Source organism: Engystomops pustulosus, chromosome 5, assembly GCF_040894005.1.
Source record: "Engystomops pustulosus chromosome 5, aEngPut4.maternal, whole genome shotgun sequence".
Lineage (NCBI taxonomy): Eukaryota > Metazoa > Chordata > Amphibia > Anura > Leptodactylidae > Engystomops > Engystomops pustulosus.
In genome coordinates this window covers 162,129,835-162,153,305 of record NC_092415.1, presented here as the reverse complement: position 1 = coordinate 162,153,305, position 23,471 = coordinate 162,129,835, and the positions used below count along the sequence as shown (strand labels likewise).

Below are 23,471 nucleotides of genomic sequence, written 5' to 3'. Positions count from 1 at the left end.
TCATTAAAACTTTATCCAATTCTGAAAGACACTGTGGACTAATTAATCGATGGGGGATCCTGAAACCCCGACCAAATAATGTTACATGCAGATATACAATGTTCACATGATGGAGGAGGCTTAGTCTGTTGTATATTTCTCCCATCTCCAGAAAAATCATTTTATTTTGTAACGTTTTAACCTATTTGTGGAAGCACTGAGCACCTTTTTGTAGTAAAGCTTTTTACTTTAATTTTGGTCCCTGTTTGCTCTGCTAATCTATAGCCTTGTAAAGTGTGATTAGCTGTGTGACTGCTAGAGAGCTGAGTGTGCATGTCTAGTGGGGTAACAAGGTGACTGCATGTAGAGTGGGAAGCCTATTGATCCCCAGTTTTAACCCAATAGGTGGTGTCAGCATACTGTATATTCATAATTGTAGTGTGGGGACTGTCCGGGGGATGATTTATGTTCAATGTGTGTCCTGGGTGAAAGGTGAGTTCAAGATTGAGTGTGCAAAATAACTTACCCCCAGTCCAACCTCAATCCACGTGACAAATTACATCACGTAATGTTAAGGGGTTAAATATTGTAGACATGTTTTACTGACACCATGGGATAAGAAAGAAGAAACCATCACCAGCACACTCTGCTAGTGTCGGTTTAGTATCGGTTCTCACTTTACAATACCAATACTATACAAAACCAATGAATTCCGTATCCTCCAGGTAGAGATACATGTAATAGAAGCTGGTTATCTGCAGCCACCATGATCAAGATTGACCTATATAAAAGCTGCTACCAATTCTGCACATAACACTTGATTTTAACATGGATTTGGTTGTTCAATTGGCTCTATACAAACCGACTAGACCTAGATTCTAGTGAATAGAATCTGCAGCAGATAATTGGCGTATTACAATTTTTTACGGCTACATTTATATTCTTAATCCAAGGGCAGACCACTGCTGAGCCAAGCCCAGGCATCCGCAGCCTCCTCTGAGGTCACCACAAAACCCTGTGATTGGTTCAGCAGTGACCTGTGGTGTTTCAGTTGGACAATCCCTTTAAGGTTTCAGTGGAGCTCAGCGTCCAGTGTACAGAGCAATACACTGGCCACTGGATATCTATCAAATTCTTTAGTGGGTCGTACATTGACTAGCGAGGGAGCACTAGAGAGGTGACTTTCCATTGTGAAGAGGAACCTGTCCACAACACTCAGTAACGTTGCTTCTCCAGTCTTGATGTTTCCAACTGCTATAGAGACCACGATATTGGTGTTTTAATTGACGATCCTCTTTTATCTTCTAAAAGTGACTTATCTCAGCTCATTTGAATATGCTTTGAAGGATTTTTTTGATGGGTAAACCGATATTTAACATAATAGGGAGAATTGTACAAAGAATATTTCATCTCCTACCTGAGGGGCTGGTGGGTTTAAAAGTTTGTTCACTTTAAGTGGCAAAAGTTTAAGTTGTGACATTGTAGGGCGCCCCGAAATCTGAATTTTATAGGTTTTTGTGAGATTTTATACCTCAAGCATAGTTGTATGCTTAGACCATTACTGGACTCAATTACTTCCATCTGTTTCGCTTCTGCAGGATTTTTCTTTTTAAAACGGGAGGCGCGTTTGATCCGACTCCTTTCCATTATCCATTCTCTGTACACAATAGCATTTCCATTCATGTAAGTGAAGTAGTTAATGTAAGCACCACAGCATAAATATTACATGTGTACATGCAGGGAACACAGACACGGCTCATTTAACTTGCTAGTCAATATCTATAATGGATATGGATTATGTTTGAGGATGTTATAATGGATGTATATCACAAAGTTGCAGACACTTACTGTCACCACTAAGGATGTAGATACTGGTGCTGTACCCCATAAACTCTTCGGGCCAACCATCCTGCTATCAATCGTTCTAGGAGTCCCACATACTTGTAGCAGGTTACTTGCTGATGGGCTAAATGCTTAGCTTGGGTGGTCTCTCTTTCACAGACTTTCTGGGATAGATTCAGTAGATACAGCCTAAGACCATCTGCTTTTCTTATATATATATATTCATTTATATTCACTGGAACTAAAGAAAAGGAGGAAGCAAAAGTGATACCTTCCTTCAATACATAGATTTTTTTTTTTTTGTTGCTAGTGATTTTCTTGACTAGTTTTTGGATTGCAGCATGAGACTGATATAATGGTAGAGTTTTAGGTTAATTGTAATCTTGCACATGGACCTGCAGGATTTTGCTGGTCTTTCAGGTAAGTTGCATTTTTTTTCAGAAAGGTTGTGGTTATTGCAGTCAGTGTTTTGAGTACTTTTATTATTTTAACTTTTTTTTTTTTTTTTCATCCTCCGTTTTTTTTTTTTTTTTTTACAGTGAATGTACTTTAACTTATGTACCAGGTGCTTCCTTTAAATGTTCATTGTTGACGATTTAAGGCAGTGTTTGGTAGAAACTCTGTGTAATCTTGTCTCTTAGTATGTTGGTAGCATCAGCAGAACTATGCATAATGGATTTATATTCCAGGATAGTAGCTTGACTTGCTGCACTCTTAACTTTCTGCATTGAACAGCTCTACAGCCTCACTGTAGCCCACTGTAGTATTTAACCAGAAGTATGTCCAAAGCAGTCGGAAATGACATATAAATGCGGAGGTCCCACAGCACTGCATTGTGAGGACAGGCCCCGAGTTATGCAGGTCCAGCTACAATCCTGAGATAGAAATCAATTTTTCAGTCTTGGTTGGTAGAACTAAACAGATCTTTAAGGATGCTGCCTAACGCTCGCTGCAGTTTTCCATCAACACTGTTGCCTGATTCCCTTTAAATACCATCTGTACTTATTATTTCAGTGGGTTACAGTTTTGTATCTGTTTGAATAGAAATGTCTTATTTGAAATCCTAATTTTCCATTACATAACAATGTAGCCAATCTAGCCAAAGCTGACTAGATGTAGACCTATTTCCAACGATAATTAATTCTACCATTTCACTGAAACATGTTAGAATGTTTCTTTAAACTTTAGGAATATTATAAATTCTGTGTTTCTGTGTGTGTATATATTAATATTGCTATGTTCTTTACCTTTCTAATAAGGATTAGACTAAGAATCTCTTACAATGTCTTTAGGTACTTGTCTCAAACTTCTTTTTACCTTTAAAGTGTTGGTGCTCCTCGCTGTACTATTACTAAATAGTATCAATGAAAAATGCATCTCACCCCGCAAAAAATAAGTCCTTACATGACAAAATTAACGGAAAAAAGAAAATATTATACAGCTCACAGAAGTGCACCAATGAACCAACTAAAACCCACTAAATTCTATAGGGCAAAGCTGCCTATTGTTTGGCCATCCCTTCTGCGCCACGCCGTGCGCCCTTACAGCGAGTGAAATCCCACATGTGGGCTGTCTCAGTACTCAGGAGAAATTGCATTACACATTTAAAGATGGGTTTACTCTTTTTTTCTTTTGTGAATGGGTACATTTTAGGGCTAAACATATTACTGACAAATTTAGACCTTTCTAAATTTCACCTCTATTTAGTTTTCCCTTACGTCCCCATGACGGCCCACCTGGAGGATGACCCCTTGACCTCTGTAGGGACAGGAAGCAGAGAAGTTAAAAGGCCCCACCCCGGCATCCGTACTCCAGTGTCTTCCTGTCCCTACACAGGGCAGGGAGCAGAGATATATCTCTCCTCATGGGCCTCCTCCAGGGGGGCAGTGGGGGGAGCACAAGTCTGCAGGCACGGGCCGACCCTTACCCTGCCAGTTCCCGGACCTCGCTTCGGCGCATCGCGCGTCCTCCCTGGCTCTGTGGGGAACTGTTGTGCCGGCTCTACCCCCGACTCCGCGTAGTTCCAGGGTACCCGGATGTCGGAGCACGCGTGGTGGCTCCGGTCACGTGCTCCGACGCTTCATTGGTGAACTTCCGGTCGCACCGGAAGTGACGATTGGAGTCACTGATTGGCCGAGGCCGGATCACGTGCTGCGGCGCACGAATTACAGGACTTCCGGTCGCACCGGAAGTGACGTTTGGGGGCTCGGCGGCGCCAAAATTTAAAAGGTTTGGTCGCAGGTAGTCACTCTGACTCTGAGGTCTAGATCACCTACCACTACGCCGATAAGGTACTGTACACTAGACTGATGTGTTAATGTACTTGATTCTGCATATATTGTACTGCTGTATGTGAATAAGCCCCCCTTACCTATGATTATAGGACCCATGGAAGTATCTATCTTTTCTAGCGAGGTCCTGGCCATGGAATCTTCTGTATCAGATCCCCTGTCTACAGGCCTTGTGAGTGTCTTAAAGATTAATGGGGCAGGGGCTCTATTCATATATATGTTATATCCCCTGTAAATACTAAGCTGTCACTTATCTCTTGGCAGGAGCCTAAAGAGAAAGTGAGGAGCAAAGATCCCTCTAAAGATGGGAAGAAATCAGCCTGTCGTAAATGCAACATGTGCAATACAAGGCTTAATTCTAATTATAAAAAACCAGTATGCAAGGAATGTCTGGATAACCTTCTAAAAGAAGAGCGAACAGGCTTTAGGGAAGAGATACGTGCCTTCATTAAGGAAGAAGTCCATTCTTCTGTAGCCTCCTCCATAGCCTCACTTAGCCTCCCTGGGCCTCCACCCAAAAGGGCCTTAATATGTGCCTCAGAATCAGACCCTGACTCAGAGGATAATTCCTCCTTTAAGGATTCTCTAGAATTGGAGCCGTCCACTTCTCTATCCGCTTCAAAAATGGAATCCAGATATCTGTTTTCCTCTGACGACTTAGACCAATTGCTTAAAGCCATTCGTGATACTCTAAAAATTGAAGAAGTGGAAGAAGCTAGATCCATTCAGGATGAGCTGTTTGGCATCCTTAGATCCCAGAAAAAGAGGGTATTCCCCATTAATGATACTCTCAAACAACTCATTCAGGAAGAATGGAGAGATCCAGAAAAGAGGATTTCTGTGTCTAAGGAATTCAGGAATCGTCTATTATTTGACGAAAATGATACTAAATTCTGGAATTCACCTCCCAAGGTTGATGTCCAGGTAACAAAATTAACAAAGCGCACTGACCTGCCCTTTGAAGATTCTATCCAGCTAAAAGATCCTATGGATAGGAAAGCTGACTGTTTACTTAAAAAAGCTTGGGAGTCTGCTATGCTTAATCTAAAAGCGAATGTAGCCACTACCTCGGTTGCTCGTACGATGTACTTCTGGCTATCTGAGCTGGAAAATCACATTAGGGAAGGCACTCCCAGAGAGCTCCTGTTAGAGACTCTTCCAACTTTAAAGTCGGCTACTGCCTTTATTGCTGATGCATCTGGTGAATCCGTCAGGTTCTCTGCAAAAGAAGGAGCATTGTCCATTGCAACTAGAAGAGCGCTATGGCTAAGGCAATGGTGTGGGGATTTCAGGTCAAAGTCCAAACTTTGCAGCATTCCATTTGAGGGAGAATTTGTGTTTGGTCCTGAACTTGACTCTATTCTGGAGAAGGCGGCGGACAAAAAGAAGGGGTTTCCTGAGGTTAAAAAGCCACCCAGAAAACAGCCCTTTCAGGACTTTAGAGATCGAAAAAATTCATACAGAGGCAAAGGCAAGCAAGGGCGCTGGAGCCATCCGAAAGGAGGTAGAGGTAGAGGCTTCCTCCTCAGCTCCAGTAATTCAACCTCATTTGGGAGACAATGACGCCAGAGTGGGAGGAAGGTTACTAGGGTTCCTTGCACGATGGTCCCAGATCACATCCAACCCTTGGATTCTGGACATAATAAAGCAAGGGTACAAGCTAGAATTAACATCTCTTCCTCCCCAAAAGTTTATCCTGACCAGGCTGGGGTCTCAAAAGTTGACTGTTTTAATTTTTCAGGAAGTCCAGAAACTCATTCAGATGGATGTAATTACACCTGTTCCAGAAGAAAAGTGGAAGGGCGGTCACTTCTCCCCCTTGTTCCTCATCCAAAAGCCAAATGGATCCCACAGGATGATTTGCAACCTCAAAGGTTTGAACCAGCATCTCTTGTACAGGAAGTTCAAGATGGAGTCAATAAAGTCTGCAGTAACACTGATCCATCCAGGAGCCTACATGTGCACGATAGACCTGAAGGACGCATATTACCACGTCCCTATCTACCTTCCGTCTCAAAAGTTTTTGAGGTTTGCAATAGTCTCACCACAGGGGAAGAAACTATGCTTCCAATACAGGTCTCTACCTTTCGGGATAGCATCAGCGCCAAGAGTGTTTTCAAAAATCATCATAGAGGTCGTAGCCTTCTTAAGAACACATCAAGTCCTGGTCGTTCCATACCTGGACGACTTACTCATAATAGCGAAAAATCGAGAAGAACTTATTCTACACCGAGACTTTACAATCCAAACGCTACAGAATCTGGGATGGATTATAAACTGGGAGAAGTCTGCCTTGCATCCGGATACTCAGATCCTTTTCCTGGGAACCCTCCTGGACTCTGTGGACCAGAAATCTTATCTTCCCAGAGAAAAGTCAGAACGCCTGGTAGGTCAGATCAATGTTTTTCTCCATCGCCAGAGATGCTCGATAAGAGATGCTATGAAGCTCCTGGGGCAGTTAACATCTTGCATCCAGTGTGTCCAGTGGGCACAGAACCATACGAGAGTCCTGCAAGGTTGGATACTACAATCATGGGACAAAGATCCCCTACATCTGGACAACTGCATCAGCATTACTCCTGCGGTCAAACAGTCCTTAATGTGGTGGACCATTCCTACACACCTACAGAGGGGAGTTCCATGGCATCCTTGGCCCCTATCTATAGTCCAGACAGATGCAAGTCAAAAGGGCTGGGGTGCGAATATAGCAGGATCCTTCTTCCAGGGAAGTTGGCCTCCTCATATCCAAAGAATGTCATCCAACTATCGAGAACTGAGAGCAGTCCTGGAAACCCTGAAGACAGCCAGTCATCTTCTGGTGGGACAACACGTGAAAGTCCTGTCGGACAACTCAACAACAATAGCCTACCTACAGCATCAAGGGGGTACAAGATCTCCAGACCTTTCAGACCTCTCGAACGAAATATTCTCATGGGCAGAATTGAACATCAAGTCCTTATCGGCAGTTCATCTGAGAGGGAAGGACAACAAGGTGGCAGATTTTCTGAGCAGGAAAAAACTAGACCACAACGAATGGTGTCTGAACCAAAAAGTATTCCAGCTTCTAACCCAGATGTGGGGAATACCTGTAGTGGATCTGTTTGCCACCAGGGAAAATACGAAAGCGGAACTTTTCTACTCTCTCAGTTATTCAGAGACCACCTCGAAGTTAGATGCATTCAGCCACAAGTGGGATGCTCCTCTGGCATATGCCTTTCCTCCTCTGCCTATAATTGCAAGAGTTCTCCGGAAAATTCAAAGAGACGAATCCATGGTCATTCTCATTGTTCCCTTCTGGCCCAAAAAGAGCTGGTTTCCGCTCCTAAAGAAGATGGCTCTAGCAGAACCTCTAATGCTACCCATTCAGGAAGATCTCCTCCATCAAGGGCCGCTTTTTCATCCGAGGCCACAAGATCTCAAGCTCTCGGCCTGGATCCTGAAAGGAGCTTTTTGAGGGCAAAAGGCCTTTCGGACAAGGTAATCTCTACTCTACAATCCAGTAGAAAACCAGTTACCTCAGCTATATACCTGAAGATATGGAAGAAGTTTATTTCTTTCTGTGGTCCAGCAGTTCCCAATCAATCTTCTCCTAATATCTTACAGATCTTAGAATTCCTGCAAGCTGGGTTCGACATGGGCCTTAAGACTAGTACCCTTAAAGTCCAGATTGCAGCACTAAGTGTGTTCTTTGATTCATCCCTGGCGGATCATAGATGGATAAAGAGGTTTGTAAAAGCAACTGTCCGAATCAGGCCCTCAGTTAAACCTTCAGTAGCTCCCTGGGACTTATCCTTAGTGCTAAATTTTCTTACTGGACCTCAGTTTGAACCAATTGAATCTGTAAGCCTTAGAAACCTTACCTTGAAAACTGCCTTCTTAATTGCAATCACTACTGCAAGAAGGATTGGCGAGATTCAGGCTCTATCTATAAATGAACCTTATTGTTTAATTTCAGATGACAGGATCATTTTAACGCTTGACCCAAACTTTGTCCCCAAGGTTTGTACAGCTTTCCACCGAAACCAGGAAGTGGTCCTACCTTCGTTTTGCCAGAATCCAAGAGCCGCTAAGGAAATCAGCTGGCATTCCCTGGATGTAAGAAGAATAGTACTCAGGTACATGGAAGTCTCTAAGAGCTGGCGGAAGGACTCTAATATTCTTCTCCAATTCCAAGGGAAAAACAAAGGGAAGAAGGCCTCAAAATCGTCCTTATCCCGATGGATAAAAACCGTTATCAAAGAGGCTTATGAGGCTCTGGAAATGGCTGTCCCAGATACCATAAAAGCCCATTCCACAAGAGCGATGGCTACCTCCTGGGCTGAAAGAAGAGGAGCCACAATTGAGCAGATATGTAAAGCGGCTACCTGGTCGTCTTCTCTTACCTTCGCTAAACATTACAGATTGGACATTCCGAATAACATGGACCTTTCCTTTGGGAGAAAGATACTACAGGCCGTAGTCCCTCCCTAAAAAATAATTCATCTGGTATATCTCCAGGTGGGCCGTCATGGGGACGTAAGGGAAAAAGTGAATTAGTCTTACCGGTAATTCCATTTCCTTAGTCCACCATGACGGCCCATATATTTTTTCCCACCCTAGATATGTCATTTAATGTATTTATAAACCTGCTTGATTTAATTGTTTGTGCATATTAACAGGCAATAAATCGGGTTGCATCCAAGCCGGTGTAGTTATTTGGTAGACACTGGAGTACGGATGCCGGGGTGGGGCCTTTTAACTTCTCTGCTTCCTGTCCCTACAGAGGTCAAGGGGTCATCCTCCAGGTGGGCCGTCATGGTGGACTAAGGAAATGGAATTACCGGTAAGACTAATTCACTTTTTAATTACAATGAAGATAGTAGAAGAAACAATCTTACCAAAAGCTTTTTCTGATCGTTTGAGGGGTGCAGATTTGAAAATGGAGGGATATATAGGAGGTTTCTAATGTTATATAATTCAAATCTCATTATAAGCGATGATGATCCCCAAACAAGTCAATTCAGAAATCTTCTTGAAAATACGAAAACCGATGTTCAGTTTTTAAGATGCAGTTTCAGAAGCCAAAAGCAGGTGTGGATCATAATGGGTAAGAACATACTATTGAGAGAAGCTTCTCCTCCTCTTATTTCACTCCACTCCTGGTTTGGACAGCAAAAACTGCATCTGAAAAACTGAACGTATGAACACACTCTTAAGCTACAATGACATACAAGCTATTTGACTTATTGTTGTTATTATAATAATTTCTTTATTTATATAGCGCCTACAGATTATGCAGCTTGCCAGATCACTACCTGTCCCCAATGGGGCTCACAATCTAATCAACCTACCACTGTGTTTTTGGAGTGTAGGAGGAACCGGAGGAAACCCACAAACACAGAGACAGTATACAAACTCTTTTCAGATCTATAGGATATGCTATAGATAGATGACCGTTACTGACCGATAGATGATCGAAAGATGTCCATGACAAGCGGGCTGAATAGAGAGCGAGCCTTGCATGCTTTCCATTCTCTGTTTAACTCTATGGGAGCACTTACAAGAGCTGAGACTTTACATTCGGTGCTCCCATAGATCTGAATGGAGAATGGCTGTACGTGCACTGCACCTATCATCTATTTCTAATATATCCTATGGATACGCAATAAATAATTAAGATGGGAATATCCCCTTAACTAAATTTTGCACTCAATGCCATGCCATCTTGTTGAGCACAAACGAGAATATACTATATACCAAGCAAATGTGCCAGAATTCTGGTTGAAATTTATCCCTGAAAACCTTCTGCACATTTTATAGGGCATCTACCACCAGGCTGAAAGGTTTTATGCAAATGAGCCAGAGGGGCTCCAGGATCCATAGCCTAGAGCCCCTCAGGCTCATTGACTTAATGTCTTTCTTCCTGGTTTTAGATGTCCTTTAAGTTTTCTAAGCGGCTTTGTAACTTTTAACAAATTTTATGAAAAAGAGGCGTGCCTATGTGAGGAAAGAGGTGTGGCTGTGCTAGAAAGTGGGTGTTACCTTATCACCGTGTGGGTTTTAAGTTGGTAACCTTGTATCTTTATGATTTTTTTAAAATTAAGATCACATTAAAATTGTATTGAACAGAAAATATTTTAAAAAATTTTCTGAGGTTTATAATAATATGGAAATTATATTTGAAAAGACCCAAATTCCTTAATTGCAGGTGTTTTAGAATCCAGAGCATGTATTCCTACTAATAGCGGCTTCTGTGAATGAAGTGTGTAACTGAGAGGGAACATCCGGAACACAATATTTATCCGTCCTTACAGTATAAATACACATAATTTATGTGGAATAAATATTTGCACAGCTCCCGGTGACGGCTTTGTTGCCAGTACACTACAGCCGTCCGCCAGCTAAGCCGCTCAAAGTAGTACACAGAGTAATGTGCGAGAGTAATGGAATCCAGATGTTATACGTTATATAGAAATATCACACCACTGTGGCTGGGAAGAAAGTGAAAATAAATAGTTTTATTAAAACTACAATTAAAAGGACCATTTTTTATTTGTGATTTTTATTTAAATGAGCAGACCACAGACAAGAAGACTTATTAGCAGTAAGACTATGTGCACATCAGAGCCAGCTGTTGTTCTGCAGGACTTTTTCTTCTAAGATTTTTAATAGCATCTGTACTTGGTTCTTTCCCCGTAAAACTGTCTATCAATCCGCTCAGTTTCTCCTCTTATCTATTCTGTGAATAGGACTGCATGTGCCTGTGACAGGTTCCTTTATTGAAAAAAAAAAGTTTTTTTAATACAGGATAATGCAATGTAATTATGTACTTTTATAAAGCACAATTATGTGACATAATTTTCCCTTTTTATTATATATATAAAGAATTCAGAAAGAACTTGCAGAAATAACGCTGGATCCTCCGCCAAACTGCAGGTAAGGTACATTTTATTCATTGTTAAATTAAACTTCTGACATGATGGTGTTACCCGCGTATATGCCCAGACACATGGTGAACTCCAGGCTAATACTATGAATTAGGTTTTATGGTAATCTGCAAAATTTTCTTTACATTTTGTTTACACTTTTCTGTCTTTTGGCGAATGGATGATAATTTGAGATTTTATTATGTTTTCGATGCGTTAAAGTTGACGTTTTCTGTTGTTTGGATTTGTCCGTTTCCTACTTGCTCAGTTTATGTACAAATGTAATATGTGGGATAACACTACTTTGAAATTAATTTGAATTTTTATAACCTAAACATGACTCTAGCAAAAATAAAAACTTTTCAAATTATTATTCTCTTAGGTGACTTATTGCCATAACGTAGCTTGACCCCATTCATTGCAGTGGTCTAATCCACAAACATTAGCTAGTTATACCCAGTGTTCTGTGGAACAGACAACTTTACCTGGGGGGAGGTCTGACAGCACTCGGATGTAGTAAAATGATAATTATGCATCACAGTTTTAAGAAATACATCATTCTGTGTATAGTCGTTTGTTAAAGTATTTATTCCCCCCCCCTTCCCCCTTCCCATGTATTTTTTTATATTTTACAACCTGGAATTAAGCTGGATTTTTAAGTTGCTTTGAAGAAGTTTCTATGAATTTGCAACTTGTCATTGGGATTTTTAGCTATTCCTCATAGGAAAACTGCTCCGACCCTTGAAGTTAGATGGTTTCCGCTGGTTAACAAATATCTTCAAAGCGCATATTGATATGGATTCAATTGGATTAAGCTGGGCCTTTCCAGTACTTAAACTTTTCCCCCTAATCCATTTGATTATTGTTTTGGGTCATTGCTGGTTATAAGGTATAAACCCATCCCAGTCTCAAATCACTGACTGTGTGACATAAGGGATATTCTTGAATAAAACCTAACATCTTCCTTTCCCTCCACTCACACCAATTTCTCAGTTCCTGCTGCTGAAAAAAATCCTCATGATGCTGCCACCACCATATTTCACCCCTTCTATGTTCACCAAGAGGAAGACATGGCTGAGCAGAGTAGGGGTGTTATACATGGGTAGGAGGCGTGATTGAAGGAGGAAGCGGCTGTATTGCCTTAGCCGTCTGCTGTGAGATGGGCGTGGCTGAGCAGCAGGACTTGCTGTATCAGACTGAGCTTTCTGCTGTGAGATGGGCGTGGCTGAGCAGCAGGACTTGCTGCTTGTAGTTGAAGCTCACACTGTAGAGTTGACAATCTTGTGTAAGCTTACATGCAAACTGCCTGGTACAAAAACTAGGAGATTTTAATAAACCCTATTGGTAAAATTATTTTAGCCTCTTCACATATCCAAGTGGTAAACCAAAATAAAAAACTTGGCAAAAGTACATGGCCTTTAATAATGGCCTTTTACAATTAGGAACCAAGTAATCCTGGACAAGAGCCTTTATGTAGCCTAAATGTGTGACTGCTACTCAAATTGTTAGGCATTCAACACAAATTAATACAGTGGCCTATGTAGTTATGTCATGTACCCTCATATATTATTTTTTATGAAGATTGTAGAACCATCTTTAGACAGAGTATATTGCAAATATAATTTATATGTGTGTAAATCTCTAGGAGAACTTGTAATTTTTGTCCCTTTTGGAATACAGGCAGTCCCCGGGTTACATACAAGATAGGTTCTGTAATTTTGTTCTTAAGTTGAATTTGTACGTAAGTCGGAATCATATACTTTATAATTTTATCTCTAGACAATTTTTTTTTTATCTCTGTGACAATTGGATTTATTTAAAAAATTTTGGATTGTCATAAGAACAAGGATTAACACTAAAGCTTCATTACAGACATATTTGATAATTGTTATAGCTGTTTATTGTAGCCTAAGGCTAAAGTACAGTACATTAACAATTACCAGATGTCCGTTTGTAGCTAGGGGTCGTCTGTAAGTCGGGTGTTCTTAAGTAGGGGACCGTCTGTATAAGAATAAACCTTTTCTGTATTAATTTATTTTTATTTAATTTTATAAACCATAACATGCTATTTTAGAAGAGTTGGATGCTTTCCATGTCTGAAGGGATCGCTAGCTCCAGAGGAATATGCTTTCATGTGCTTCTCATTGTGTGTGGTTGGTAAGTAAAACTGTGACACTTCTTCCGAGCTCTAAATAGACAAGTTCCATACGGGAAGTGACCTTTTTAGTAATTGCCTTTGATTCATATTTCAGTCTGAGTGGGTAAACACTTGCTCTCTAGATAAATCCTCATTTGAAGAGCGCGTACATAGCGTGTCGGCTTACAGGCGAGCGGCAGCCCACATTCTTGTAACATCACTTTTTTTCTTCTAGAGGCCTAATTTGCACAACAATGTCCTAAAGATGTGGAAGGATCTACACAAGACAGACTCGCTAGAATACAATGCCACTTCTTTTTACATCAATAACAGTTTTAGTTGTGGGATAAAAGGTCACAAGAAATTGTTATTACATAGAAAACTGTCACTGGCAGCTTCTTTATTGTGTTGGATAAATCCACAGTTTTCCTGGAGTAAATATAGATATTAATTTGAAAATAGGAGAATTTAGATCAAGGTTATGTAAAATGACTTGGTTGTATTTACGGTGTCAGTTTCTTATTTTTTTAAATTTTTTTTTTCCATTGCTTAGTGAGATATGTCAGGTTGTTGTTTTTAGTAATATATGTAGAGGTAAATGCACTTAACTGTTTGGATGCCGCTGGTAAACACCCGAGATTGGTGGTGGCACCGATCATGGGTGTCCTGGTGGAGGATCCAGGGTCGGTACCCGAACCTGCACCTACATAGGCTTATAAAATCCAGGGTCAGCATGTAAGGTGCTACTGGACTCCTCTGGCACAGTTTTGGCTTCACAACAAATAATTGAACACACAGAAATATTTCAGCTCTGCCTATATATTATGAAATGTGGCAGGTCCCACTAAATTTGTCAGATTTTTCATTAATCTTATGTACTGCAGTAAACTAATTAAGGCATTATGCAAGTAGCTACTTCAAACCCAGGTAGGAATAGGCCCCTGAGATCTGCGTAACCATATTTTTGTGTGCGTTATAAGTAGCCGAAAGACTGTGAGAAATGCATTTATATTACATGATTGCAGCTGGACTTGGGGAATGCTGGTACATACGTGTGGGAAATCTCTTCAATGAACACTGCACATCCCCTACCCCTGAGAAACTGTCAAAGTATACAGTATGGCAGTATATGGGGATTTTCCTCCTCATTCATTACAATGTGCTATCAGCACATTATATTGAAGGGGTTAAAACGAAATAGCCTCGGGTCTTCGGAAGACCCGAGGCTATCATGGAGACGGATCGCCCCCGATGACGTCACGGGGAGCGGCGATCCCAGGTAAGATAGCGGCGCCCATGCGCCGCTATCTTTTTGAGGCTGCCGGCAGCTTTGCCGGTAGCCCACGCTGTGAAAACACCCGCGATCAGTGCTAGCACCCATTGCGGGTGTTACCGGTAAGCTTTTGCTGCAATATGCAGCAAAGACTTACTGGCTATGGAGAGGGCTCAGCCCGTGAGCCCTCTCCATGCAGCGCGACCCGACCGCCGCCGTGAATACACGGCGGGCGGGATTACCGGCGTATAAGACGGCCCTAGAGAAGACAGAAGATTTTTCTGTCTTCAAAAGTCGTCTTATACGCCGGAATATACGGTAAATGCTTCATTGAAACCTATGGTTAAAATGTTGCCCTTATCGCTAAACAGTTCCTTTCCATGGCTGCAATGTTAAAAAATAAATAAAATCCAACTCACTTGATGAGTCCAATGACACTACGTGAGTCCAATGAAGCCCTGCAGATTCATGGGTTACTGCCCTGCCTCCTTGTTCTTGATTGACAGGTCTTGGTGCTACAGAACATGCTTCCATTTAGAACATTGAGAGAGATCTCTGTTAAATTATTGTCATGTCATGTGACCGGGATGACGCTATCTAAGGTCCTGTTACATTTGCACAGTCTAACCCATGTATGTATCTGATCACATGAAATCACAGCATCCTCCATGGAGGATGTGGAGGAGTAGAAGTCCAAACGTAACTGGGTAAAGGACCTTAGATGACACTGGTCACATGACATGCTCAGAAAAGGCATGGGACGTGAGGAGGTTTTGGCCAAGCAGGACACGCTCCCTCTGATGCCATGTACTATAAGATAAAGTGGCTTTGTGTGGATTTGAAGGAAATAATTTTAGCTAAAAGAAGGGTGTCAGTTAATAGGGCTCTTTGGGAACCTGTAAATAGCTTCTTTTTTTTTTTTTTTTTTTAGAAAATGTGGTGACAGGTTCCCTTTAAATGTCTTTTTCTCTGCTTCTTTAACACCCATTCCCAAAACCACAATCCTGTTTCTAGCCTTTAAAATGATACCAGAATCATGTGTCTAGATGCTATAGAACTTCAGCAGCCATACCTACCTCCATTCCCCTGCTGGATCCCAGTGACGTCACACAGGAAACGTGCATAAAAATTATGTTTTAATTAAAAAAACGCCACTCTCGCCCTTGGGTGGTGTCAGGTATTGCAGCTTTTTTCACTTTTAGTGCCGGGGCAGTCATCTTTTCCTTCAAAATGTCATTTGAAAATACTGCAAAAACTCTTCTAATGCGTTCCAGCTGTATGTAGGTATAATTGAAGGCAAAATGACTAAACTGTCTGTAAGAAATCTATATATATACTTACAGCTGCCGAGCTGCAGATACATTGCTCTGACATCCGGCTTGTTGGCTCTGCAGTCAATTATGCATGGATTGTCTCTGTTCTGGTGCACACAATGCTGACGATTTAAACGTTATTTAAATGTAATGTTACCTCAGATGGCTCTGTGAGCCTGGCAGCGCGTCAGGGAGCTGTCACAGCGGGCACCATCACCTCTAGGTGAAAAGTGACAAGTCATCACTTGTCAAGCACTTTCCTCTGGTTAGCAATGTCAGACGAGCGAAGTTATGATGACATATCTTCCTGCATCCATAAGCTAGTCATCGCCATTTCATGTCTGCTGCAAAATGAAGTATAATTGAACTCCGTAATTGATTTTGATATGAGAAAATATATGCAGCGCTGAGAAATCCTGGCATCACTCCTGGAAGCTGTGTACATGCTAGAAAGATATTAAGGGCTTCTTGATGCGGACGTTTTGGGTTTTGTCTGTTAAAGACTTAAATCGTAAAAAAAAAAAAATTTAAAAATCAGTAGTATTTTATTATTCTACTACTACTATTCTGCAACTCCCCCTCCCCCCGGCCCAATCCTCCATGGAGGCTGCTGTGATTACATGTGATCTGATACATACATGGGGTACGTTTTGCAAATGTAAAGGGTATAGGACCGTAAATGGTATCATCATGGTCACATGACATGAATGTAACACAAGGCACTGTGTAAAAAAAAGGCACAATATTGCCTACAAGTAAATAGAGCTTTATATGTCTGTAGTTGAATATTGGCAGATAGTCCCTAAGTGCAAGCAGGCAGGGCAGTGATTTGAAGAGACACAGAGCTGTCAGTCACAATAAGGAGGAGATGATGGCTCACTGGTAGCCTGAGAGAAAACCCGAGTCATACCTTGTATAATAGTCAAGTATGCTAATTTGCATATCTGAATAATGGCTGTAATTAAGGTACAGTGCCTCACTGGCAGCTAATTTTAGGTGATATGGAGAACCATATGTAACCCTTTACCAGCTGGCATTGTTGGCTTGGAAGCCTAAATTAACAATTGGGTGGACTATATATTTCAGACACTGTTAAATTGCGCTGCCCTGCTTTGATAAGGGTAATGTTAAAAATTTTTGGAGTCCTAAAAAGAGAACATAGAGTTTTAAAAAACGTAAGGAGTATAAACATAAACATTTAAGGAGTATCTTGTAATGTGCATGTAATGTAGTGATTGTTAAAGAATCTCCTATAGAATGAGTTTGAAAATGTAGCTTAAATGCCAGCAACACAGATGCAAATTTGAAACCAGCCACTATGGAGTTAAATAAGGAAAGTTATTAATAACTAGAAAATCCGTTTAAAATAAGAGAGGGCAGAAAGGAAGGGTAAAAAGCGCTCATAGGGCATGGCATGGTGGGTAGTGTGCTCCCTGGATATGCTCATCCTCTAGCTGACAGCGCTGCTCTATAGTGACTTTACACAATATAAAATCTACTTGGCATTTAGTACTATATGTATTATATAATATGTACACTGTCCGTGTTTATGTAGACAGTGACAGGTAAATTCCTGAGCGTTCTCCGTGTACACTCATTCTTATCCTTGGTTACACACTACATTGTCCGGATGGAAAGATAAACCCTCTAAGTGTCACATTATTGAAGCGTAAGGATCATGCGTGGTAATATATATTCTCATACTCACTTTCTTGGCAGCCACAAGGCTCTAATAATGGCCTCTATCCAAGGCTCATGTTACCATCACATACAGAGCTACAATTGTATTGAGTACATTACAGGTCTGCATTTCAGAATTCTTTACACAACCTTGTCTGCCGTTGTGTACTGAAAACCTTAAAGGGAACCTGACACATTCACCATCAGGAAAAACTGCTTAGTTCTCCTGCTCTATAACATGCTTCTTGTACATAAGACGCTATGCACAACCTGCCCAGTGACTCCTGCTCTATAACATGATGCCTGTACACTATGTACAGTGTGCTCAGCTCTTCATGCTCTATAGCAGTGATGGCGAACCTATGGCACTGGTGCCAGAGGTGGCACTCAGAGCCCTTTCTGTGGGCACTCAGGCCATCAGCCCAGGAGTTCACCAAACAGGACCAAATCCATTAAATTTTCCCACAGTCACAGGCAACTTATAAGATGTTGCTCTCAGCACTATTTTACAGCGACACTTCATTGGCTGTTTGGAACTGCTTGAAAAGTGAGAAGGTGTTGACAGAACTGCATTATCTTTGGAGCTCATCCTGCTGGACCTAACATTCTTCCTGTACAGAGATACCCAGGAGGGAAGCTACAATGATAGTCTGAATTTGCCCTCCTTCTTTCAACTGTATTAAAGAAGTGGAAGAACAGGTAGAAATAAGTTACTGCTTAAAATGGCACGTTGGCACTTCACGGTAAATAACTGGACTTTGGTTGTAGTTTGGGCACTCTGTCTCTAAAAGGTTCGCCATCACTGCTCTATAGCATGCTACCAGTACATATTAGACTTTGTTTAACCTGATTGGCGACTCCTGCTCTATAACATTCTTCCTGTGTATATGACATTGTGTAAAACCTGCTTGGCGACTCCTGCTCTATAACATTCTTCCTGTGAATGTGACATTGCGTAACAGCGACTTGGTGACTCCTGCTCTATAACATTCTTCCTGTATATGTGACATTGTGTGTTTTTTTTTTTAAATAACATGCTCTTTTCTCATATAATACTATGTAGAATCTGTTCAACTTCTTTTGCTCTATAAAACACCACCTCCAGAAAGGACACTATGTACAGTGGCGTAACTACAGGGGTGGCAGCCATAGCAGGCACTATGGGGCCTGTAGTGTCAGGGGGGCCCAATCAAACACACTAAAGAATGGAGGATGTGCACCATAATATAAATATTATGCTGCACATTGTACACCATAATATGTATAACACTGACATCTGCCCTACAGTATGCTGTTTGGAGATAGAACACCATGTACAATGTCTTCCTCATGTTTTTTTTTGCTTTGACATTGTATTTCTGCACTGCTCCTCCTTTCCTATAATATGCCACCTTCATACAGGACACAGTGTACATCTGCACAGCTCCTCCTGCTATGTAACCGTCTTCCTGCACGTAGGGGACATTACAAGCTGCTGAGCTCCTCCTGCTATATAACATGCTGCCACATAAGACACAGTGCAATCTAATTTGCTTCTCCTGCTCTCTAATATCCTGGCTTCACACAGTTGACAATCTCCAGCGTTGATCTATTGCATGTAGGCAGCTTTAAAACATATCCAAAAGCTGCAGAACCGCCATAAATGTCAGGCATATAGACGTATCTATAATTATATTATCTGGAAATATTGTTTCTATGATAAATATGTCTGTCATTCTGCGGGATACAGAATGATTATGTGTTTGTAGTTTGCCATAAGAATGATCGCTCTCATATTTTACATCTGCAGCTATCAGTTTATTATGGTGTAATCCGAGAAATACGGAGGCTTATTTATGGCATCGCTTAGTAAAGTGAAATCGCTCCTTTCATTTAGGGTTTTTATATTGTAAACACTCTTTATCCTTGTGCTTTACATTCGACTTTGTAGAAGTCCGGGGATATATAGTTCAGTGTGTGCCGTCTCTTCTAAATGCCTTTCATGTGGTGAGTCCGTGTTTATTTGGGTTGTATATGGCATGTGCTCCATACTTATGCACTATGATAGCAGTGCGGGGCTGGCGGGGAATGTGCTCCGATCACTTTAGAGGTAATGTTTACATTCTGCCATTAGTGTCAGCTCCCTTCTACAATGCTAAGTGTAAAGTACAGACGGGAGCTGTACTAAGGTTTGGCCTGGTGCCACGGCCATTGGCTCAGATAAGAGCTGACTGAAAATGAATGGCAGTCGACAGGTGCCTGGCTGTAGTAGGAAGTTACAGCAGTGATATACCGGGTGATGATACATACCGGAACAAGTGATACATCTGTCTACCAAGGGACATTCACTATTATTATAAGATCAGTGTTATAAGATAAAAATCTTATCTACTGCAGCGGTTCTTGGAAAGCTGGGAGTAAGAAGTGTATGGGGCTCCCAGTAGGGTTAACTTATCAGGTTGCTGAATGGCAAATGCTACACAATTATAAATAGTTACTTCTCTGCTCCAAACTGATATCTTTAGCAAAAAAATACCCCAAAAAAGGAATATTAATTGTCACCCAGACGTTCCTGATCAAAGTTGGCCCAACTGAAAAGAAGCCCCCTTGTGTGTTATGTGTAACGGGGTAGCCCCATTGATGCTTCCATAGGCACCAGAAAGAAGGTGTAATTGGGTGTAAGATAAGAATGTGGCACATCAAGTTTGCCATCTCCACCAGTGCCATTGAGCTGAAAGTACGATTAACTGCTCTGTTCTTTGGGGATTATCTTGATCTGTGGAGGTCCCACCACTGGGACCAATCAGCAAGTTATGCCCCATAAATTGCATAGGGGAAAACTTGATGGGGAACCTAACATTGCTGAACAACCCTTTTAAGTTCCCAATCTCAGTGATGACCAACTAATTCTGTCTCATTCATACTAAAGTTAGATGGGAATCAAATTAAAGGAGTTGTTCAACTTCTTTTTTTCTTTTCTCTTAGTAAGAATTTGACTTCCATGCTGCCACTTCCCAAGGTGATCATGGGTCTAAGCTCACATGGCTCCAGCAACGATGCTTCACTATGGAAATGTGACTGTAACGAGTGCAGCAAATCATTAAAGGAACACTCCAGATAAAGCTGATTCATTAAAAGACCCCCTGTGCTGGGTATGAAGGGAGGAGCATGACTCTAGCAAGGTGCTAGGAATATACCGAAAGAGTCATGTTCCTCTTTTCAGGGTCTGCACCGTGCATTATGCAATGAATTAGCTCTGACTGGAGTGTTCCTTTCAAGGAAATCTAGCATCAAAATGAAACCTGATAAACCAGGGACCCTCACTCATACACCCAGGCACTGTGACTGTGGTCATCTTCTTATATTTGTTATCCATGGCCTCCTTCTTTTTAAATTCAACTCTTAAAATTATGCTAATGAGGCTGACGGGCTCTGAGGGGCAGTGTAACAGCCAGCGAGGTGCTCTGGTAACATCCCTTAGAGCCCCTCAGGCTCATTAGGATCATTTTAAAGGTACATTTTAGAAAGTAGGTGGTCATGGATCACAAATATAAGATTGCCACAGTCACACTTCCTGGATCTATGAGCAAGTGTCCCTGGTTTATTCTTGCTTGATTTTTATCATAGGTTTTCTTTACATGCAATTTGTTACATGTCCACGTTGAAACATTCACCTAAGAAACAGTGGAACGTTAGAGGGATATTGGTAAAATGAGTGTTAAAACTGAGTTCTAATGTTCTGGGGAGACATATTTAAAGGGGATATTAGATGCTTTAAAAAAAAAAAAAAACAAAGAAAAAAAAAAAAACTTTTACAAAACCTCCATCCTGAATGCTTATTTCACATACTGTGGATCCACATTCATCTTTTCCCATTCTTTCACCCTTGGTTTATCCTTTACCATCAGATTTATGACTAAGAGAAGACTAAACAGAATTTTTTATTTCTTGGCAGTGGAAATAAGTGAAGGCTATTATTAGAGGGAATCGCTCTTTAAAGTGGCTGCTCCTTGATATAACAGTTCACTCCGCAGCGCTGCTCGCTCTGATGCTACTTGCTTTGATGCATGAATGTTTACAGTGATCAAAGTGGAGAATATAATCTAAAGCTGCCGTCACCGTTGTCCTTTCAGCTGGAATGTGTCCATTAATCACATGGATGTAAAATGCTCTGGTATCTGAGCTGAGCTTATTTCTGTATCAAGCATTACAATGTACTTATTGCTTTCAATGACCCTTGAAATACATATGATCTGGAAGGCTACAGAGAGTCCCTCTAGTTGACCTCTTGTGTCACACACTTGTGTTAAATCAGCTAGGCCCTTTGAGGCAGCTTTTTCTCCAACGTTGCGTTCAGGTAGAGTTAATATTTTCCATACTTAAATTAAACCATGAGATTCCACCACTTCCCACAATGCAAATTACAGCACATTAAGCCAAGGAAATGATCAGAGATTTCAGCTCTGAAGCCAAGTAAATTCAGTTCTTGGCTGCAATTCCAACTGTAACTCTGGACAAGTAAAAGATAAAAAAGAATTATTAGCAAAATTAATTAATTTATATAAACATTCACATTCTCGAGACCCAAATACTATAAGAAATAATTGAGGACGTTGGCCACTATTGCTATTACCTCTTTTTGTGTATACGGCAGCCTAACATATGGCAGAAATTCCAGTATATAGAGTCCACGTGCTGATGCAGCTCAGATATGGGCATAAATGTGTTTTTTTTTTTTTCGTCTTGTTGAACATAGTCTTGGCAAAATTTGACCCAATCACTTTGTTGTAAGTCACTGCGGGAAAAGATGAGCTGCTTGTTGCATTAATAGACGCCAGAATTTGATAATATTTGGGGGGGGGGACCAGATTTTCATTGATGCCATCACATTTACTCCGTTAGGATCAGAAGCACATCATGTCCTAGACTGTGCTAACCTGAGGAACGTACACCTCCTCGTTTCATGATGAGAGAGGGGTCCTAGAGCTCCATTTGTTCCCTGTACATTATACTACAACATGAAAGCATAGGTTCATTCCTAGGCTTTCTGCGCTATTGTATGGACACAAAGAGAGGCTTAACTCCTCTCCACAGTTTGCCATCAGTGTGTCACGCCACTTTACAACCCTTTGTGCACTATTCGCAGCATGTCCTTTGTAGACCTGTACATTTCCATAAATTGCAAATTACAGGGAAATGAAGACACATGATCTCCCTGTTTAACATTTCATTCTTATTTAATATCTCTACAGGTCTTATTTAAAGGGAACCCGTTTCCACATTTTCAAAAATACAGCTAATGACAATTTCCCATAGAGCCCTATTAGCTAACTGATGTATGTATTTGATCACATGAAATCACACCAGCCTCCATGGGCTTCTATTCCTCCCCATCCTCCATGGAGACTTGCTGTGATTTCATGTGATCAGATAAATACATGAGGTACATTTTGCAGATGTAAAGGGTATAGACCTTGGAGGACGTCACCCTGGTCACATGACATTAATGTAACACAAGGCATCATGTAAAAAAAACATTGATACAATACTTCCTATAAGCAAATAGAGCTTTATATATTTGCAGTTAAATATTAGTAGACGTTCCCAAAGTACAAGGAGGCAATGCAGTGATTTAAGGAGACACAGAGCTGTCAGTCAAAATGAGGGGGTGGGTTCACTGGCAGCCTGGGAGAGTATCATATCTTGAATATGTGAGCTAATTTGCATATTGGATAAAAGGCTGTTATTGTGTTGCAGTGCCTCAATGGTAGCTAATTTTAGGTGATATGGGGAGGACTTGTAACCCTTTACCAGCAGGTGGTGTTCTGGCAGTAAAATTCTGTTGACAGGTCTTCTTTAACCCCTTTTTGCGTTTCCATTTTTATGCCACGGCTTCAAAAATCGTATTATTTTTTCCATGTAAAGAGCTGTGTGAGGACTTGTGTACAGCATGACAAATTGCACTTCATAGTGATGGTATTTAATAATCCATGCCGTGTAATGGGAAGCGGGAATGCATTTGTGATATATTCTTGTTGGCTAGGATTTTACGACTTTCACTGTGCACCCCAA

The 23,471-nt window shown here is 41.1% G+C and overlaps 1 protein-coding gene across 4 annotated transcripts in view; it reads left to right on the top strand.

Moving 5' to 3' along the window:
• The window catches only part of LOC140133441 (ubiquitin-conjugating enzyme E2 E2), a 183,458-nt gene that overhangs the window by 39,247 nt on the left and 120,740 nt on the right, over positions 1-23,471 (top strand). For 3 of the 4 annotated variants that reach the window (XM_072153635.1, XM_072153632.1, XM_072153633.1), the window contains one exon: positions 10,977-11,027. The exons of the other annotated variant lie outside the window; for it this stretch is intronic. In XM_072153635.1, coding sequence (XP_072009736.1) covers positions 10,977-11,027 — 51 coding nt within the window. The remainder of the gene's footprint in view (positions 1-10,976; positions 11,028-23,471) is intronic. 4 annotated transcript variants of the gene reach the window in all.